General features: G+C 37.8%; 2 protein-coding genes across 3 annotated transcripts; both read right to left on the minus strand.

Annotated features, from left to right (window-relative positions):
- Window positions 1-6435: 6435 nt before the first annotated feature.
- Window positions 6436-13772, minus strand: LOC139127563 (zinc finger protein 226-like). 2 transcript variants are annotated; one of them, XM_070693468.1, is made up of 2 exons: window positions 13545-13772; window positions 6436-8254 (listed from the first exon to the last, which is right to left on the minus strand). In XM_070693468.1, exon 2 carries the CDS (start codon window positions 8180-8182, stop codon window positions 6896-6898), a length of 1287 nt encoding a protein of 428 aa, XP_070549569.1. In that variant the 5' UTR covers window positions 8183-8254; window positions 13545-13772; the 3' UTR covers window positions 6436-6895. The 2 variants fall into 2 exon arrangements, with proteins under 2 accessions (XP_070549569.1, XP_070549570.1); XM_070693469.1 differs by having other exon boundaries at window positions 13540-13772.
- Window positions 13773-17352: 3580 nt separating this feature from the next.
- LOC139127519 (zinc finger protein 26-like) lies at window positions 17353-20782 on the minus strand (the record flags this gene model as incomplete). Its single annotated transcript, XM_070693424.1, has 1 exon — window positions 17353-20782. A coding segment is annotated over one exon (1347 nt), but the record flags the coding sequence as incomplete, so codon positions are not given.
- Window positions 20783-22002: the final 1220 nt, after the last annotated feature.

Consider the following 22002-nt stretch of genomic DNA (forward strand, 5'->3'; position numbering starts at 1 on the left):
TGCTTGAATCAAAATCCAGACTCTTGTGAATGATGGCTGAAGCATTCTGTGGTAATACCTGGAGTTTCAGGGCCCACAGATATCATAACAAGCCTGAATTTTGTCAAAAATACCACTGAGGGCGCTATTTCCATCGTCTCAAAATTTCCATTGACTTGCCCACACAAGCTCGTGCCGCAGAATGTTTTAAAATAGAAAAAAAAAACTGAGCGCAACGCTACTGTGGTGGCCTATGGGAAATTAATTAGTGGTCTTGTGCCAATTGAGGACAATTGATCTGGGACAAGCTAGCCACTGTGGTGGAACTTCTGGAAGGGTGTACCGCTTCCACACACTGTGTCAATGTAGCAATTTCTATGGATTTCCTAGCTCTGCATGGCAGGGCTGTGTGTTTAACGGCGCTATACGGCCTCCCACCACGCCCTCTACCAATACGTATAATGTGGAAAATGTCTTCAGTAAAAGTAAACACCAGCTTGTCAAATAATGTTAGACGTCACAGTGGCAGTGTTTGACTGAGTGTTACGTCACACCAGCTGATATGGTAGTCATATCAAGTGACTGAAGTCACAAAAGCTGAGTTGCATTACGTAATAATCCAGTTACAATTGTTTCTATGAAAATATATTCATCTTCATCACATACTAGTGGTGTGATTGTACAAGTCGCAGGATTGCTGGATAAGTCGCTATAAACCATAGAAGATTTAAGAAATGTATGTCTTGTAAATTGTATTGTACGCAATAATGGTAAAGCCAGGGCTACAAACACATGTACCAATGTCTGTCTCTCAGTGACCAAAACGCAATACGTATACCAAAACGAGAATAATTTCAGTGACGTGCCGTGTATCATAAGTGCACAGCTAAAGGGTCCAAGGGAAAGTGCTTTTAGTTTATATCAACAGGCATGTTTCAGTTTTGGTGGCTTGCGTTAAAATAACAAGAGTCAACAACACGATTGGAACTAATTTGGGATAATTGGATGGTGAAGTAATGCAGATTTGATCTACAAATATAATCTCATCTGCTTTTCTTTTTACATTACACACTTGTCTTTATGAATAACTTGCAGTATTGCAACATTCAGCTATATGGCACCTGACACTTTTGAGAAATTTGAAAAATGTGAAAATCCAATTATCCCACATTAGTTCCAATCGTGTTTTGTATGGAATGAGTGACACTATCTCACTATGTTGGCTTCCTTAAATTTGCCTGCATTGTAGAGTTCTCATATCTAGGGTAATTTGCGATATGGCCGGCCGATAAGAAACAAATAGCAAGTCATTAAGAGGAGTCATCGACCCTGTAGACTTCTATTTACATCGAATCTCATTACTGATATATAAATATACTTTAAAACCATTTTGAGGAATTCTTCTCAAAATATTTGTAACACTTTTCTTTCTAAATATGGACTTGCGGGTAATCTGAAATGACTTGTAATCTGAAAACATTATCAGCCAACACCTGTATGCAGTGTCTTGTTCAGAAGTGAACCGGACGTTCATTCCGTCCCCGAGCCATTATTAAGGTAATATGCACCTCGAAAGTGAAAGTTAAACTTTTGCTCAAACTTTCCTCAGTGAAACTTTCAACCATTCTCTTACCATATCAAGAATAAAAATCAGGGGTCACCGTGCAAACTTTGGCCTACTAGAGAGACAAATAACTTGCGATTTCTTGATATTTGAAATCCAAAATGGCCGCCATCCCTGGATTAACTCTATGGGAAAAAATAAAATTTCGATTTTCGAAAAACTAAGACGGTGAAAAGTTTTCTTTCGCCAAGAGCTTTAAAATGAGCCCCCACAAGTGGTAGGTCAGAAGAAAATTGATAAAATTTGAAGGCCCGAATATCTGTCCCCGGGGTGCGTTCTACCTTAAAGCCGCACTTTTCAATCCCAGGTTCTCGCATTAGTGGAGTTCTCCTCCCAGTCAAACACATGGCCAGTACGATGTTTGATTTCTATAACATTAATTACACAAACTGATCTCAATCTTTTGTCACCTTTTGCTAATCCTGCAAACAGAGCTTATATAACCGTTTGATTGACGGTCAGTTCAAATTGCCAACTGTCATTTGAACCTCAGCACCACACTCGAATTTCCTTTAAAAACATCGTCCAGTCAAGTTAGAATTTGAATATAACCACAGGGTTTGATCGGCAGCAGCTTCGTGCTGACCGCTTGGCAGTCTGTCAACGTTTTTGCGGTCGGAAAAAACTAAAAAGTGGCATTTTCTGGAGCGTGTGCCCTCATGTTACCTGTTTGGTGTCCACTTACACAATGAACGACGCCATATAGGTTGGCGCCCTTTTAAAGGAAGGTCCCGCCTTTAAGACATCTTAATTATTCCAACTAGAATCACACTCTGCTAATACAAAGTCCTGATCTTTATCGCAGTTGCCTGTCCTGTTTTTCTCGAGGGTCTACGGTGGAATATTCCTCCAACTGTATTTACATGTATCTCTTCCACAACACCATTAATTGGTTCTCTCATTCCGCAGAGCTGATGTGATTGTCAATCGTATAGCTATATTTAGCACAGTAGAAAAAATGTAATAAAGTGAAAGGAAATCTCGATTAACATTGGCTGTTTTGTCAAATACGTTTTTGTTAGGTTTAATAGAATTCTTAAATATCGAGCATAATTTATGATAATCATTAAGCCAAGTAACAATCAATTTTGAGAACTTCATTTAGTCCCACCGGATCGAAAAAAGTGACGTGAGAGGGTATTTTTTGAAAAGCTATTTCCCTAGGGAAATAGTTCGGACCAAATTTGGAAAAGTGCCCGGTCACGTGACCGTAGTGTCGTCTGCAGCTTTGCAACAATGGCGGGTGACTAGAACGTGATGTGCGTCCGGGATAGGTGACGACACATTCTCTAAAACAGATTTTCTAACATTGTCCAACATTCCAACAGCCTAGGAACCTGAACAGCTCATTGACGGAAAAGATTAAAGTGCAACTAAGGATGTCGCCAGGTATGCTTAGAATATTTTTTGAAAGAAAGTGGTACCACGTACAACTGAAACCGCTGTACATCGCCCAGTAAACTTGTCACAATGGATTGTTGCGGTGCAAAATATCAAAACACATTAAAAACTATATAACAATACAACATGAGCATGTTGTGTGTTATAAAACACCTATCGCCTGGTCTTTATTCGGGCTATAGCGCTCGTCTGTAACCCCTCGTGGCAGTGTGTTACCAGAAACATATCGCTATACCCCTCATACTACGGCCTCGGGAATAGCGACGTGTTTCTGGTAACACACGGCCCCTCGGGGTAATAGACGGGCGCTATAGCCCTCATGACCAGGCAATAGGTGTTCACTATTTTCTCATCATGTGATGCATTCTGGCGAATTGCAACACAGAATGAGCATGTGGCGTGTTGTTCTTGTCAATATGCTGAGTAAATAGTCTGATCTCATTTGCACTCAAATGACCTCATCACATCTAAACATGTGAGTTCACACTGGAATTTACATAGGCCTACATGAGTCTTGCTTACTGCATATTGGCCCCATATATTATCCAACAATCCCTTCCATGGCAATTTCTTTGGATCTCTTTGATGCAACCTTGTTGACAAATTGTGAAGCATGTGATAACGAGTGGTTCAGGAATATAACAGCGTTTTTAATATAATATATGACAAATCTTACCGTATTTGTTTATTTTTATCATGATTTGAAGACAAGTGAATGGGAACACCAGTAGAAAGCCGAAAAGAAAGTTTTAACTTGTTTGTGACAAAACAATTTTCACCAGGATGGAGAATCTGAAAATATTTCCTACAAAACTCAAAACTTAGCAAAGATTGTTATGACAATTGACAAAATCCACATAAAATACAAATCATCTATCAACTAAACTACAAATGAATTGTCATTGCGATTTAGCCAGTGATAACTAAGTTCTGGATATTTTACCATTTTTAGATCTTTTATATTTCTGCATATTTCTGAGACTTCAATTTTCATTTGAATTATAGAAGTTGTTGTTAAGAACTTGTTGATTAGGTTCTATCGCGGAGTGATTGAGAGTGTCTTGACATTCGCAATCACTGTATGGTATGGCAATATCACAATGAATGAACGGAAACGACTCAACCGGATCGTCAGTACCGCCAGTAAAATTATTGGTTGTAATCTTCCATCGCTAGACATCTTTACGAGGACCGTGTTCTCAAAAAGTCTGTCTCCATTGTCAATGATCAGTACCACCCTGCACACAATTTGTTTCAACTTATGCGTTCTGGTGAACGTTACCGTTCAATCAAGTCAAGTTCTAATCGGTCCCTAAACAGTTTTTACCCTACAGCAATTCGCATGTTAAATGAATGTAAATCGAGTACTGTGAGAGCTCACACATCTCGTCTCTCATAGTTCCTAAACTTGTACTTCTGAAGTTCGGCGCTTTTATTCTAACATGTTTATTTTTAATTCTGTTTCTTTTATTTTGTGTATTGCTCTTTCATTCCCTGTTTTTTTTTCTTTTTATCTCACTGTCTGTCCTTTTATTTTCTCAAAACCAAGATGTATTTCATTGTATGTGCAATAGCGTATATATGACAATAAATTATTATTATTATTATTATTATTATTATTATTATTATTATTATTATTATAGAAGTCTTTCAACCACAATGCAAGATTTACACAAAAATACAGATGCAGTGCCCGTGCACACAGAGGTTTTAGAGATTTTGCAGCCAATGGACATAAAACATACATTCATACACACACACAAACATACAAGGACGGTCACTCTAAAAAATGGACAGTGACACAAGATTGGAAGCATACATACATACATACATACATACATACATACATACATACATACATACATACATACATACATACATACATACATACATACATACATACATACATACATACATACATACATACATACATACATACATACATACATACACACATACATACATACATACATACATACATACATACATACATACACCATACATACATACACACATACATACATACAGCATGCATGCACGCACGCACCCACGCACACATACATACATACACGCACACATACATACATACATACATACATACATACATACATACATACATACATACATACATACATACATACATACATACATACATACATACATACATACATACATACATACATACATACATACATACATACATACATACATACATACATACATACGCGTTGAGAGTACGTTCACAAAGATCATTGCCCTGTGAACTAGACAAGGTTTTCCTGTTACACTATCTCTGTACGATCGCAAGAAGGAAACAAACTTTTTTTGGTGTGTATGAATGTTTACAACGCCTAAAAATAGAGCACGGTAGGGAAAATCAGTACAAAAATAAGACTTTTAATAAAACGTTCTCTTCAATGACAATGTTTAGTTCAGGCCCGTCTGACCCAGTGAGTGATATTGGCATGCAATGAAAGTCACGTCGAGCAAACTTTGGTGTCAATGGATCCAATCTTTGCATTATCAATGAACACTCACTTATTTTTCAGGTCAATAAGCCAAAAGTTGCTTGTCCGTGGCAACAAGCCTCTCTGTTTTTGAATTTTCCTGTTCTACAATGACTATCAAGAAAGCAACTTGATGAATGGTTTCAGGGATTGTTTTCGACCCAAAAAAGCAAGTGCAACAAAATACGCAATGTTCGCCTTGGGTTCACCAAGACATCTTCAGGTCACTCCCAGGAATCTGTGCACCAAATTAGAATGTAATAGCATACACATTTTCAAAGAAGATTTTTTTACGAAAATGGCAAAATTGCCCTGGAAATACAAATATGCAAATTTCACCATAATTTTTAACGATTCCTATTTTGGTCATCACTAGGAACCGAAAAAAAAATTTAAAGCAACTGAACCATTGGTTTGAGAGAAGGAAGAAGATTCTTTCACAAAATGACAAAAAAAAATAGAAAAAAATAATTAAAAATAGAAAGCAGCTAATATTGACATCAAATCAACGCGGCTAAATGAGTGTGGCCTAAGGTAATAACCAAATATGAAAATGATCAGATGAGTAGTTCGTGCTATACCAAAATCAGTTTAATATGTACAGCAGTACGTCCCTCCGTTCATCCAAACATCTATCCATACAGACATATAAACACCGACATATTTACATACAGACTTTTTGAACCCTATATCCTCCCAGTTGCCATAAATGAATGGTGAATTGGAGCTAAACAGTTAATTAGCATATGCAAATCTCTTCGTCATGTTGACGTACCAAAAGTACAGTCGTGCCGATTTTTTTAAATAAAAGGATATTTTAACTGTTCCTTGGAAGAAGATCAAAGTTAACAGGGAATGACTGATAAAAAATAACAGAAAATGGACACCACGTTGCATCTAGACACAATATAAGCTACGTATCTCTGACACTGAAGCTAGTCAATATTTATTTTATGTGAGGCTATCGAATCTGTGTTGTTTGAAAAAGCTACTATGGGTAATTTTCATATCAAGGACTTTACAGAAAATGGCTTTTCATATGAATCAAGTTCAGTCACAGAATCGGTGGTAGTGTGTCACCCCAGTTTTCAAACAAATTGTTCATTTCGTTCGTGTGTCATCTTATGATAGGAGAGACTTTGACTGAGTGAATGGGCTTTCCCATACACATTGCAGATAAATGGCTTTTCCTTCGTATGTGTCCTGGTGTGAACTTTTAGATGTCCATTCTGTGCAAAACCCTTTCCACACACTTTGCAGACAAATGGCTTTTCATTTGTATGTGTCCTCATGTGACGTTTTAGATCTCCATTCTGTGCAAAACCCTTTCCACACACTTTGCAGACAAATGGCTTTTCATTTGTATGTGTCCTCATGTGACGTTTTAGATTTCCATTCTGTGCAAAACCCTTCCACACACTTTGCAGACAAATGGCTTTTCATTTGTATGTGTCCTCACGTGAACTTTTAGATGTCCACTATTTACAAAACCTTTCCCACACACTTTGCAGACAAATGGCTTTTCATTTGTATGTGTCCTCATGTGTTTTTTTAGATTTCCACCCAGGAAAAAACTTTTCCCACACACTTCGCAGATAAATGGTGTTTCCTTTGTATGTGTAATGATGTGATAATTCAGACTTTCTTTCCATGCAAAACGTTTCCCGCACTCTAAGCAGACTAATGGCTTTTCATTTGTATGTATTCTGTTGTGAACTTTGAGATCTCCACTCCTTGCAAAACTCTTCCCACAGACTTCGCAGACAAATGGCTTTTCATTTGTATGTGTCCTCGTGTGACGTTTTAGATGTCCATTCAGTGTAAAACCCTTCCCACACACTTTGCAAACAAATGGCTTTTCATTTGTATGTGTACTCATGTGAACTTTACGATGTCCGCTCGTTGCAAAGCCCTTCCCACACACTTTGCAGACAAATGGTTTTTCATGTGTATGTGTCCTCATGTGAACTTTTAGATCTCCACTCGTTGCAAAACCATTCCCACATACTTTACAGATATACGGCTTCTCATTGGTATGTGTCCTAGTGTGAGCTTTTAGATTCCCTCCCTGTGCAAACCCCTTACCACACACTTCGCAGACAAATGGTTTTTCATTGGTATGTGTCCTTGTGTGACTTTGTAGAGTTCCTCTCTGTGCAAACCCCTTACAGCATACCTTGCAGACAAATGGCTTTTCATTGGTATGTGTCCTGGTGTGAACCAGTAGACTTCCTCGCTGTTCAAAACCCTTCCCACAGACTTCGCAGACAAACGGCTTTTCATTTGTATGTGACCTCATGTGAACTGTTCGATATCCGCTTGTTTGAAAACGTTTCCCACAAACTTTGCAGACAAAGGGCTTTTCATTGGTATGTATTCTGATGTGAACTTGTAGACTTCCACTCTGTGTAAACCCCTTACTACATACTTTGCAGACGTATGGCTTTTCACCTGTATGTATCCTGACGTGGATTTTGAGGGATTCTCTGCTGTTGAAGTCTTTACCGCATACTTTGCAGACAAACTGCTGCTCATCAATATGATCCAGTGTGTGGTATTTCATGTCTTCATTCTGTGTAAAACGCTTACCACTTTCTTCACAAACAAATTGTCTTTCCTTTCCATCAAGTGACTTTTGTTCATGTTCTTCCTCCGACAAAAGACTTGTCATCTTCTTCACACTGCTTCCTTGATGGTTGATCTTGATAAGAAGAACTCCTTACAACAGACGTCTTTAAATATTCTGGAATACAAGCATGAAAGAATAAGTCTGTAAAAGTTCTTCCACCAAAGGTGCTGGACAATGTGATGGTCGTGAATTTTGTGTTCTTCACAGAATCGCGAAATTTTCAAGAATACAGTTGAAACACTTTACGAAGTGTCTTTCAAATGCATGCAGTGATAGTATCTTCAAGGACGATGTAAGATAGTCAGAAATGGTCAGCAAAACACATATGCTGTTAAAATCAGACTCTTCATCGGCAACAAAAGTTTAAAGGTGTAAAATCTTGATGTCAGACAGAGATTGCAATGTAAAATTTTGGCTATAACTATTGATCAACTTCTCAATAATTCCATCACGTAGATTATGATTCCATACGTTGTAGATTATGACTGGATGAAGTTTATTGATAAAAAGAAATTTCGAAAATGTAAAAATGGCAAAGGATTTTTATTGTTTCTTTCCTTTCTTATTTCTTTTTTGCATTTTTCATTTTTGTGAATATGACTTTTTAGATTTATGGTACGTGAGCATGACATATATCAAACTTTTATGTTAACAATTGCAATGATTTGTACTATCATCGTTTGATGGTTGATATAAGTATATTTCCGCATGTTTTAAGAAAGGAAACGTGTTCTCATAACCGTAATAGTCGCGCCAGCGGCTTACTGACTACGCATGCGCTTATTCATAATATACTATGCGAGTAACCGGAAGTGTACCCTTCTTTCGTGGGCGCCGCCATGTTTTTTTTTGAGTACTCGTAATAAACAAATACGAAACAAATTATTATTATATACATGCCATTTATAAAATATACCTCTTTTATTAGCCAGTAAATGTTATTATGCACCTTGTCGCTGATACAGAATATCGTTAATATAGATAAAGGAGAAAACAGTCGCGCATATGAACGGTGGCATACGCAAAGAATGCTGGGATTGAATTTTAGAAAAGCGCCCCCAGTGTCAATAATTAAATTCAAAAATTGCCAGTTTTTAGACGGAACGCTATCGTTTTCAGCTTGCAAGTGGAAGTTGGGCAGTGCGGTTACCACTGCAATGATAATGATTGCGTGATACGTCCCTTGTTTAACGCAATAGGCTGTTATCAATGTAAAACTTGCCAATTTTTGTCCAAATGTTTACACTACAGAAAATCTATAGGCATACCTGCACTGCTGCAGGGTTTGACGTCCGCGCGTGTACGTACGTGAACTGCTTTCATCAGAGGGAAACTGGGCATAGTTGTCATATATACGTTTATGAAGTAACAATTAATTACATTTTATCATGAATCAATACAAATAACATTGCCAACCTTAACCCTGGCGCGACACCAAGGGCTGAGCCTATATAATATTATTGTAATATCGTGTAACGACGGTCAAGGATTTTATTCTTTTGAATATAGTTCAACGAACATACAAACAAGCATACAAATATATAAATATATAAACAACATACAGACAATTAGAAATAAATAAACAAACAAACAATATCATAGAACATTGAATAAATAAGAGGCAAACAAATAAATAAACAAATGTATACACACACGCATACACACACATGTACATTTATAAAATATATGATACATTGATATATATATATATATATATATATATATATATTATATAATGTAAATATATATATTATATATAATGTAATGTATTTGTGCTACTGTCTCTTACACTCACACAAACGTTACATTACAGTGTTCTCCCCAGGCCATTTTAGCGTAGCGGTCCCGCTACGCTTTCGCCTCTCCCCGCTACGCTTTGATTCTCCCTGCTACGCTTTAAAATATTCCCGCCATCCTTTAGTTCACACGCAAGCGCTCTGCGTAGCTACCAGCTGTTGCATGCATTGTCTACACATTAGCGCTCACTGCAACTTTCAACCTGGTGAAAGAGTGGAAGGTGTGAAGTATGGTATGCGTCCGATAAGTTGTCCGTAAGTGTTGAGAGGAACGTTAAAACAATAGAAGAATCGGCTGGGTTGTTCACAAGTTTTCATTCTACAACGACTATTACGACCAACAAAGACCTTTTAGTCGTACATCGAGGACAAGTATTCACAGAGCTCGCCCAGAGTTTAGGCGGTGTAGCACTAGCGGGGCCTTTGATCACATTCCCATGCTTTGATCAACGAATGGACCGCAAAAGAAACAAAAGAAGCAGTTGACTAGTGAGGTTGATTATGATTTTAAAACGATGGTCTTTTTTTTTTGTCCGAGTACGATCACGATCGCGATCGCGATCGAGTTCACATTGCATAAATTCCAATATGGCGGCGGCCATATTGGCCGACGTGTTTGTAACGTGTTGACATTGATCCTGGCGTCGCGTGTGGTTCCACTCTGACACGTTCTCTGAAAGATTTTACACCTGATTTTCGAGTGATTCTAGTCGTACTTAGTTCATGTCTTGTGATCATCTTGGTGGTATTTTTAAAATCAAGAATCGAACGACGATGTACAGTGGTAGTTACGGGGGGGGGGGGGGGGGGGGGGGGGGGGCCGGGGCTGGGCTGGTTGAAATTGATCCCCGTGATGAACATTATTCGCGGTGTTTGTCGTTCAAAAATGATATAAAACTCAATTACATTTGAATTGTGTAAAGCTTAAACTTGTGAATTTTCCTCTTTGTTGGCAATTTTTGACAATTTTATTAGCAATATATGTATTATTAAATGAAACTCCAATCAGACGAACCATTTCTTGCTTTCAATCTGAACTTGCTGTTACTGTTTGAATCTTCTATTTTAATTGCAACTGTACTATACTGTGATGATTCATTTAAGTGTAATAAAGAGTTTCCATGATGTTCAAATTGCATACTTGTGTGTTACCATTGCATTTTGTTGTGAGTGTACATGAATGCATGGGTGCATGTGCAAGCTTATATCAATATGCAAATATAAATTAATGATATGCAAATGATTATGCAAATTAGCCGCTACGCTCTTGCTTGATCCTGGGGAGAACACTGCATTATACATATAATATACATATAAATATATATACACATATAATTATATCATATATTTTGTATATATTTATATGTGTTTGTTTATGTGTGTATACATTTGTTTGTTTGTTATTTATTCAATGTTCTATGATATCGTTTGTTTATTTATTTATTTATTTATTTATTTATTTATTTATATTCTTGCACAATGTGCTAAGCTACGTTGTTAGACTTATGCAAAGCTCGCATTTCTCTCTCTGTACGAGGGGACCATTTCGCATCCGTGAATTGTGAATCCCGTTCGATAGCCAGTAACACTACCCTGCTATGCAGAGCGTGGTCTAGAATGGAATGTGGAGTTGTGAAATGAAATTCAGAGTCGAATGTGAACTTGTCAAATGAAATTCAGAATAGCATACAGAGTTGTGGAATAGCTAGAAAACGGAATAGCATGCAGACTTTTGGAATAGAAAACGGAATAGGATACGGAGTAGTGGAATAGCTCACAGAGTTGTGGAATAGAAAACGGAGTTGCATGTCAAGCAAAGTAGTAATTTTGGCATGGACAGCATACACAGCCGTTGCATGGCCCTCAGGCTAGGCTATAATAAATTGCGCATTGCAAACCATTGTCGCTTGAGGTTCAGTAATAACGGCGAGGACCACTATTTGTATTCGCCATGTATCGAACAACAATTGATTGTGTTTTATACCACACAACATATTTATGCCGTAATCCAATGAGTCATACATATGGATGAGGAAGACCTTCGACTATTGAGTGATAATGTAGAGCTTGAACTTTGTTATTGAATACGAAGCCACGGCTTGACCATATTAACAAGAAGCGGCGTTTTTATACGAATAAGTCGTTTTTTATCTTTAACATCAAAATAAATGCAAAGTTAGAGTTAGTCTTTATTGAAATGGTCAAAACCAAGAAACGTCGCTCAGGGCGTGCTTCTATTTACCATGCCCTGTCCATCGCATTTTAATTAGTCGAGCTGAACCACGTGACTGACCTCACATACACAATAATGGCTTGTTTACGTGCAAGTGAATATGTATAATATCGTAAATATCGTAACTTTACAGCTAAAACGCAAATAGTGATTGTACAAAGATTATGATCAATCACAAAATAAAATGGAGTACTTGTGGACCAAGTTTAGAAACTTTTTCCCAAAAAATCTCCGCATTTGCAATTTTTTACAGCGTGCGTGACATTGCGTCGCCCACTGGGCCACACACTGTTCAGTGAATGCAACATTTGTGCAATACAAGTTTCTTGGGGCCCGTTGTCTTGCGCGTGGGATGTTTTCGTAATTTTTTTGCGGTTTTCTTGGAAATAACCGTCTCCACGCTAACCATTAACGTTTAATCATGGGCGTGGGCGAGAGGAAAGCCAAAATTAACGGGATCCGCAAGCCTCGCCCGTGAATGAGCAAGGGCGAGAGGAAAGCCAAAAATTAACGGGCGAGGCTTGTTGTGTAGCACTGGCCCTGGCCCTGTTTTGAGCCAATCATACGCCTGAATCGGGGAAAAATAGTTTTTTGAGAGGTGAAAGTTCTGCTACCGTGTATTTATTTGGTATGATAAGAGAACAAGCAGTATTAAATCGACACATCATTTGATGTTGTGTGTTAGAGTAAAACGCCTTGTACTTCACACTCAAGAAATCTGTGCGTATCAAACACTAAAACTCCAAACTCAAATGACAAGCGCTGTAATTCTTGCCCGTGCGTTGCATGCTACAATTCTATTGTTTCAAACCCACGCCATGAATAAATTACAACGATATTAGAATACAGACTGTGATTAGACAGCTCAATATTACAAGTGGTTGAAATACATTAGAACATTGGCGTAGTGTGTAGAATATCTCTAGGAGATAAGTTACTGGGTAAATTTAAAATGTGTAAATGAATTAGACCATGTTGTTGATTCCGTGCTGGTATTTCGTAGCGCCAGCATTGTTATAAGTCCAAACTGAGTGGAATTGCGCGGGATTCCTGGCGTCCAAAGACGCTAATGTATCTAGATCGTGAATTATTAATTTCAATTTGGAAGAGCATGGAGGTAGTAGAGACTACCTCCATGGGAAGAGTATGACATTAATCCTATGCACAACTCCATAACCTCTTTGGCTGCCCTTTTCTGAATACAATATCGTAGGTTCAGTGTCATTGTCGCCAAACTTATTTTGGTCCTGTTTGAAACAACATTGCTCCGTTTGAATCGGTGAGGCTCTATTCACGTTTGGAAGACAATCCAAATTTGGAATGAAGACAATCCAATAGCAAGATGAAATAGTTCAAAAAACATTATGTACCTTACCGATGTCTCGCCCTGTTTCGCTGCACAGAATATGTCTTCAAATGGAATAGTTCTTGATTGCCGATTTCATGACATAATACTAGATGTGTTGATGACCGGCAGACGTTTTACTAGTCTAAATTGGCCAGAGTACCGTTTACGGCTCCTTCTATTATGACTACCCGAGGAAAGTGTGGGTAACATATGCAACAGTGTGTTTGCCAGGATCTTTGGGCCATATATGCTGCCACAGAAGCACAAAGCGGACTGTGTCATTATTTTTAAGGGGTTGCCGACGGGTCTGAGGGACTGAATAGGCGAGCTGATGGGATTCTATGTCGCCGGGAGGGACAAAAGGGTAGGTAATTTTCATGACAATAAGGGTAATTAGGGATGATAAATACCAAATCGGTCATTTTCCAGTCGAATTTTCAAAATTCTCTGAGAATACGCCTCAAAGTAAGACCTATCATTGAACAGCCTAGAATCCTATTCGTCCGCTTGCCTCCGTACCTGGGTCGGAGGTACGAAGGCAAGCCGACGAATAGGATCCTAGGCTAATCATTGAGATGTGTCGCTAGTTCCAGATAAGTAATGGTTTCAGTGTAATTCACGATTTTTAAAAATCAAAACAAATGCACATGGCTATCCCATGTCAAATGGGGTAGCTTTTGTAAACATCATGAACACATTTGCATCGTTATTTGCATATTCCATCTTGAGTGACACAACGTTGGCTAATTTACATAGTGACGTTGTTGGGCTTCTCCAAAAAACAGTATTACACCCATCTGTCAACAATAAACCGTAACAATAATGTTTGTTGAAGCACAGTCCCTCCGAAGCCTAGTCCAATAAGTCAGTTTTCGACATACAGAACCTGTTTCCGCTGAAAACGCATTGCGGCCAAAAACTACGTGTTTTACCAGTATGTTTCACGTCTGTCCATACCCGATAGAAGTACTGTAAGATAACAAAAACTGTTCTCCATCCAACTTAATATTACGACCGAAAACCAAAAATTATACGTCCACTTCTGTTAACATTTAACATTTGAGTCGACACGCAATAAAGTTCCACACTCAAAGTTCTTCGATCCTGCTACGAATGAAATTAGGGCCGGAAAAAAACAACAGGAAAATACTACTTTTTCTGGTATATAATGTCGGTCAATACAATTTCTGACATTCAAAAAGTGTTCCCAGAATCCCAACGTATGATGCCGAACACCAAAACATTATGTCCATTTCTGATTATATTTTGTATACCTGATAAAGTCTGACATCCAAAATTGTTCCTGCTCCGAACTAATTGGAACCGAAAAAAAAGAATCAAACATCTTTTTTTCTGATGCAGTGATTGTGTTTTACACAAACTCGGTAAAGTTCGCATGGTAAGCTTATTATGCACCGTCGTCAGTGCATCTGAACGTAATCACAGTGAATAAAGATTACATCCAAGTACCTCACCAAGGGTTTCAGTGTCGTTTTATTTTGGGAATGGTTGCGATGTGATGCAATTTGACAGTCGATCGGGCGACATCTCCCCCCCTCCGAACTTGTATTCCCCCGAAATTGTGCGCGAAAAAATACGTCGACCTCTCCTCGGTGCTTGACGTCTTTTTCGTCATTTATTAGATTACTTCTCACAACTTGTGAACAATAAACAATTAGTCCGATAGTATCAAGCACGGTCCCTCCACAAAGGGACCGTGTATCAAGTCTATGTCGCGTCGCAGTGTTTATCTAGAGAACGCAGACAAGCTTATTTACATACGAATTTTGGACACGCCCGATATCATTAATGACTGCTGACGTCATTGTTTTCACCCGATGAAGCCATTTGCTGTAGCGACGTGCCGAAACGAAGGCTCCAAAAATCGGTAGTTTTCCGCGATTTATTTTATTTTCCTCGGACGTTTTCTTTGAATAACTGTCATTCCCGATCGACATTATCACTTATTAACAAAATATGCCCGCAGGATAATGCACGTTTAATTATCTAATGCCGTGGCGTCGAAGTAACAAAACAGGTTTTTTTGCGTTTTTTTTTTCGAATTCAGTGTGTGAATGAGATAGCCTCCTTTGGCACCTCGTCAATTCGCGCTCCCAAACACCTGCTGCTTGAAATTCACACTGACCATTAGAAACATAATGAACTCAAAATCCGTGTCTGGGATTTCCTTTGTATGCATTTTTTTTTGTTATGCGCTCTTGATGATGTTAGACTAAGGTGCTTTTCAAGGACTCTAATTGCCACGCCATATAATTTGAATGGCGACGCCGAGAAAAAATCGAAGACACAGATTTGAAGGATATTGTCAAGGCTTGTCAATAAACAAATTTCAACCGGAAAGCTTGCAGCGTGTCCGTTTTAAAGTCTATGGTTTGCTAAAGGAGGGGAAAACCGTTGTTTGGAAGGTTCAGCAAAACGCTTGTCACATGACTCTATGCAAATATGACCGTGTACTGTGCTTGGTCGGATTTCTCTATATCAGGGCTTTCAGAAAATATATACTTTATTAGGGTTTGGGACATCTTAAATTGACAAAAAAAAATCTGAAAGTGTCTAAATGGTATTTATCATCCTTAAGGTCAAAGTTATACGAGGCAGTCAGTATATACACAGCTTTCTGTTGAAACAGGACAATGCACTCTGTAATGAATGACACTTGTGTTAACATAGAGGTCTTGGCGCTACGTGATGGCACTGAATGTGCATCATGAGCGGTAGATATAAATACGTTAAGAAATAATCTGATCTCATTTGTATTCAATTAACCTAAGTTCATCTAAACATGTGAGTAAAGTAAATATACAAGGGTCTTGCTATATGCCTTGGCATAATATACTATCCCACAATCCTCTTCGTGTAAAGGCTAGCATTGCATTCTTATTGGCATAACAATCCCTTTACACATCCCAAAATGCATTTCAGTTGTTCAAAAAGACCATATTATGGTTTCACTAAGGTATGCTGCCCAACCTACAAAACTTCATGGTGTTCAGCACACTAGACGGCCTAATGCACTCTACACTCTGCTACGTTTGTCTGGCGGACTTAGTGTAAAAATTGCAGCATATTATCTCATTTACCTAACCATCGTTTCCAGAGGTTAGAAGAAAACCGAGTGATTTTTACGATTGTCTAAGTTTAAAAGTATTACGTCAAGTTGAGAGTTCATGTCCGATGGTAAATTTTCTCAAAGCATTACACAAAGGCAGCAAGGGAATCTGTTTCTCCTGTTAAAATGTAGTCATCGTTTTGACCGAGTTTGTTTGCTATGTGTGATGGCAAGTATGTTTGTGCAAATACTTCATGAAATCTACAGTGTGTGGAGGGGTCGCAGCCAGAATAATTGTAAAAACTTAAATTCCTTACTAAACCATTAGTAATCGTCTTTAAGGGTAGGGGATTTGGCCGAACGGATCTGACTGTGATGTCGTCGCTAGGTGGATGGGTGCGGTGTGTTGTGAGTTCGAATCCAGTTGAAAATGTACAAAATTTACTGAGCTGGAAAGTCAACACTTGATTCCTAACTTCTGAATTTTCACCAACCTAGGAGGTGTGTACATCATCTGCTAAATGCATCTGTTCCAATGTCGTATTGGTATTCCGTAATAAAAATTATGTACACATATTTTAAGGACGTAAAATAATAATCACCATCAGTGAATAAAATGAAATATTAAAAACTTTAATGTGATATGTAAATATGAAAAGAAAACACTGAATCTCTTCAATTGAAACTTCATGACAAAGTTTCAATAATTGCAACGGGTGATTAATGAATATAACAGTATTTTAATACCAGGTATAATAAAAAAAATTGCAGTACTATTTGCTATTTATCATGAATTGTAAAAAGAATTCATTTGAATGAAACTTCAGTAAAGACCTGAAAAGAAATTCTTTAGCGGATCATGTCACAAAAACTTTCACTAAGATGGAAAATCTCAATATCTTTCCAAAAAGTTCAAAATTTAACATTGCTACAAAATCAACAAAATTCACATAAAATACAAATCAACTATCAACTAAACTACGAAATGTGAAATGTTATTGCGATCTGACCACAGGTAACTAAATTCTATATATTTTATCATTTTTACATTTTTCAACTCTTTACATATTTTTGGACACTTCCAATTTTCATTTCAACTGTAGGAGTGTTTCAACACATAACACAATATTTTACACAAAAATACAGATGTAGTGCACACAGGGCTGTCTGAGATTCTGTGGACGTAAAAACATACATTCATGTACACAAATAGACAAGCTTATAAGCATACATACACACCTTCCTACCTACCTACCTAACTGCATGCATGCATGCATATCGACCATACCTACTGAATTTTAGCATGATTAGCATAAAGAACAGTCCGAGTGTATGGGTGGCTTCATGAAATTTGGGAGTAATTCTTTAGATAGTGTGTAGTGCATAAATTCATTCAATACGCACATTACCATTAATTATAGTTTCTATGAAGGAGAGCATAGCTGACAGAGGATGAGAGACAAAAGAACAAATAACGGAAGCCATGCTACACCTACTATCTTATAAGCTAAACAATTCCCACAGTCGAGCTACTAGATATGTACTCTTCTTATTGGGCTAGTGCATCCTCAGGGGTGTAGCTTTTGAATGAAAATCACAGCCTTGACACCGTGCAGGATAGCTTGGGTAGGGAAACGATAGTTGATAGAATAGAATCCGTAAGCTTGGTCATCTAAAAAGATAGCTTTGAACATAAAACAAGATGGCTGACAGCAACAGCAGTGGTAGCGACGGTAAATGTTTTACCCGTTTTCAACAAAAATTCATCGTGTTGTGTTGTGTAAGACGCCGCATTCAGTGAGGTTCAGGTTCGATAACACTTCTGTAAAGTTTCTGCACCATTTTACAAAACTTGCAGAGAAATCACTCAACAGGCTATCGTTACGTCCTATTCTAATACATGTACATGGATTAGAATGTATATGATATTGTAAAGAAGTATACGTTATTAATGTAGGCAATGTCTGTTTTCCAGAGTTAAGACTTCCCAAAGTTTATCTGAAGCTAACTTTGAAATCTTGATGAGCCTTTACCAACTCTGGAACTTTACAGAAGTATAATTCAACCTGAACCTTACTGAACGCGGCGTCTTACACAAAACACAACGTGGTAATTTTTTGTAGAAAACAAGTAAAATATTTACCGCCGCTACCACTGCTTTTGCTGCCAGTCATCTTGTTTTACGCCCTCGACATCGAAATATGCTCAAAGCTATCATTTTAGATGACAAAGCTCACGGATTCCATTTCAGCAGCTATCGTTTCCCTACCCAAGCTATCCTGCACGGAGTCAAGTCTGTCATTTTAATTCAAAAGCTACACTATCTTAGGTAACCCTGATCCTAATGTATCACTTACAACAACTCTATCAATTTCTTACCTAGCATTTTGTAGAGAATGACTTTTCACTTCTTACCATCAAGTTTTTTGAACAAATTGTTCATTTTCTGTGAGTACTCATGTGATATAAGAGGCTTCCACTATTTGAAAACCTTTTACCATAAACTTTGCAGACAAATGGATTATAATTTATATCCTAACTCCTATTAACTTAAACGTTTCGACTCGCAGTAAAACCCTTCCTAAGCATTTTGCAGTCAAAATGGCTTTTAACTTGTATGTGTCCTGATGTGATCTTTCCAAGTAAAACTCTTACCACATACTTTGCAGACAAAAGGAGTTTCATTAGTATGTGTCCTTGTGTGAAATTTTAGATAGCCACTCATTGCAAAAACCTTCCCACACACTTTCCAGACAAATGGCTTTTTATTTGTATCAGTGTGTGTCCTGATGAGAACATTTAGATGTCCACACTGTGCAAACCTTTTACCACATACTTTGCAGACAGATTACTTTTCATTTGTATGTGCCCTCATGTGAACTTTTAGTCCTCCACTCGCTGCAAAACCCTTCGCACACACTTTGCACACAAATGGCTTTTCCTTTGTATGTGTCCTCATGTGAACTTTTAGATCTCCACTAGTTATAAAACCCTTCCCACACACTTTGCAGGCAAATGGCTTTTCCTTTGTATGTCTCCTCATGTGAACTTTTACGTGTCCACGCTGTGCAAAACTCTTACCACACACTTTGCAAATAAATGGCTGTTCCTTTGTATGTGTCCTGATGTGAACTTTTAAGTGTCCACGCTGTGCAAAACTCTTACAACATATTTTGCAGACGAATGGCTTTTCATTTGTATGTGTCCTCATGTGAACTTTTAGTCCTCCACTCATTGAAAAACCCTTCCCACACACTTTGCAGACAAATGGCTTTTCCTTTGTATGTGTCCTCATGTGAACTTTTACGTATCCAAAATGTGCAAAACTCTTACCACATACTTTGCAGACAAATGGCTTTTCCTTTGTATGTGTCCTCATGTGAACTTTTACGTATCCAAAATGTGCAAAACTCTTCCCACACACTTTGCAGACGAATGGCTTTTCCTTTGTATGTGTCCTCATGTGAACATTTAGTTTTTCACTCGTTGCAAAACCCTTCCCACACACTTTGCAGACAAATGGTTTTTCATTTGTATGTGTCCTGATGTGAACTTTTAGTCCTCCACTCGTTGCAAAACCCTTTCCACACACTTTACAGACAAATGGCTTTTCCTCTGTATGTGTCCTGATGTGAACTTTTAGTCCTCCACTCGATGTAAAACCCTTCCCACACACTTTGCAGACAAATGGTTTTTCATTTGTATGTGTCCTCATGTGAACTTTTAGATATCCACTCGTTGTAAATCCCTTTCCACATACTTTGCAGACGAATGGCTTTTCCTTTGTATGTGTCCTGATGTGAACTTTTAGTCCTCCACTCGATGTAAAACCCTTCCCACACACTTTGCAGACGAATGGCTTTTCCTTTGTATGTGTCCTCGTGTGTAATTTTAGATTTCCATTCTGTGAAAAACTATTCCCACACACTCTGCACACAAATGGCTTTTCATTTGTATGTGTCCTCGTGTGAATTTTTAGATGTCCACTGTGTTTAAAACCCTTCCCACATATTTGGCAGATGAACGGCTTTTCATTTGTATGTTTCCTGATGTGAACTTTTAGAGCTCCACTCGTTGCAAAACCCTTCCCACACACTTTGCAGACAAATGGCTTTTCATTTGTATGTGTCCTGATGTGATGTGATGTCCACTGGTTGTAAATCCCTTCCCACACACTTTGCAGATTAATGGCTTTTCACTTTCATGTGTCCCGATGTGGATTTTTAGAGAGCTACTGCTTTGAAAGCCTTTACCGCATTCTTTGCAGACAAACTGCTGTTTACACATATTAATCAGTGTGTGGTATTTCATGTCTTCGTTCTGTGTAAAACGCTTGCCACATACTTCACAAACAAATGTCATTTCTTCACCATCCAAAGACTTTCTTCATGTTCTTTCCATATAAAAGTCTTGTCATAATCTTGGATGAGATATTTTCCTTTTTCAGTCTAGGTTGCTGTCTGACTCATGTTTTCAGCACATTGCTTCCCCTTGATGGTTAATCTTGCTGACAAGACGTTTTTGCAACGGACGTTTTGAATATTCTGAAGTATAGAATAAGTGGAATAAGTGTGAAAGAGATACTACTTGAGTGTGTTATAGCATAAGAAATGAGATAGTTTTTAATGTTGAATTATTCATTATACAGCTGGCCACAATCTTATAGTCATGCAAATTAGCCTGTAATACAAACAATTATATAATGATGTATAGTTTTAAATTTTCAGACTATTTGAATCCTCCCTCCAGGGAAAAAAGCGATAAGCAGGCTGTCAGTTTGTTAAAGCTAATTAACTCAAACTGATCAAATCCCGAAACAGATATCTAAAGAAATGTTATGATATGTTGTATGTTACTGAAAATCAGGTGTACGGTCAAGACAAACCTCGGAGAGAAATGTTATAGGAAGTATAAATCTTCTCTTGAAGTAGAAAAATATCTATCCTCCGTTAGAATCGCTGTACAAGCCCAAATGTTAGCTCATCTGCGTTGTTCTTCACATTTTTTGTGAATAGAAACCGATAGAAAACATAAAATAGATAGAAATGAACGAATTTGTCTGTTATGTGAAGGAAATGAAAATGAAAACGAATGTCATTTTCTTATGATTTGTCCCTTTTTCATTGTTTTAGGCAGAAATATATCCATGCTATCTATCTTAATCTACCTATCGAAAGGATTTTTCTCAAATTAATGAAGTCAACTGATGTAAACACACATAGCAATGCCTAGTGGATTTTACTTACCATGCAATGAAATTAAGAAAAGAAATTAATGATATGTGAAATTATTAACTTTCCGTTCTTCCTGTCAGTTTTTATTCTTTACATAATATTGTCGAGTATTATGGGCCAATGGCCTAAGAGTACTAAATAAAGACCATATCAAATTGCTTAAGCTGAAATATTTTCTTTT

This window comes from Ptychodera flava, unplaced genomic scaffold, assembly GCF_041260155.1.
Source record: "Ptychodera flava strain L36383 unplaced genomic scaffold, AS_Pfla_20210202 Scaffold_33__1_contigs__length_2856901_pilon, whole genome shotgun sequence".
NCBI classification, from domain to species: Eukaryota; Metazoa; Hemichordata; class Enteropneusta; family Ptychoderidae; genus Ptychodera; species Ptychodera flava.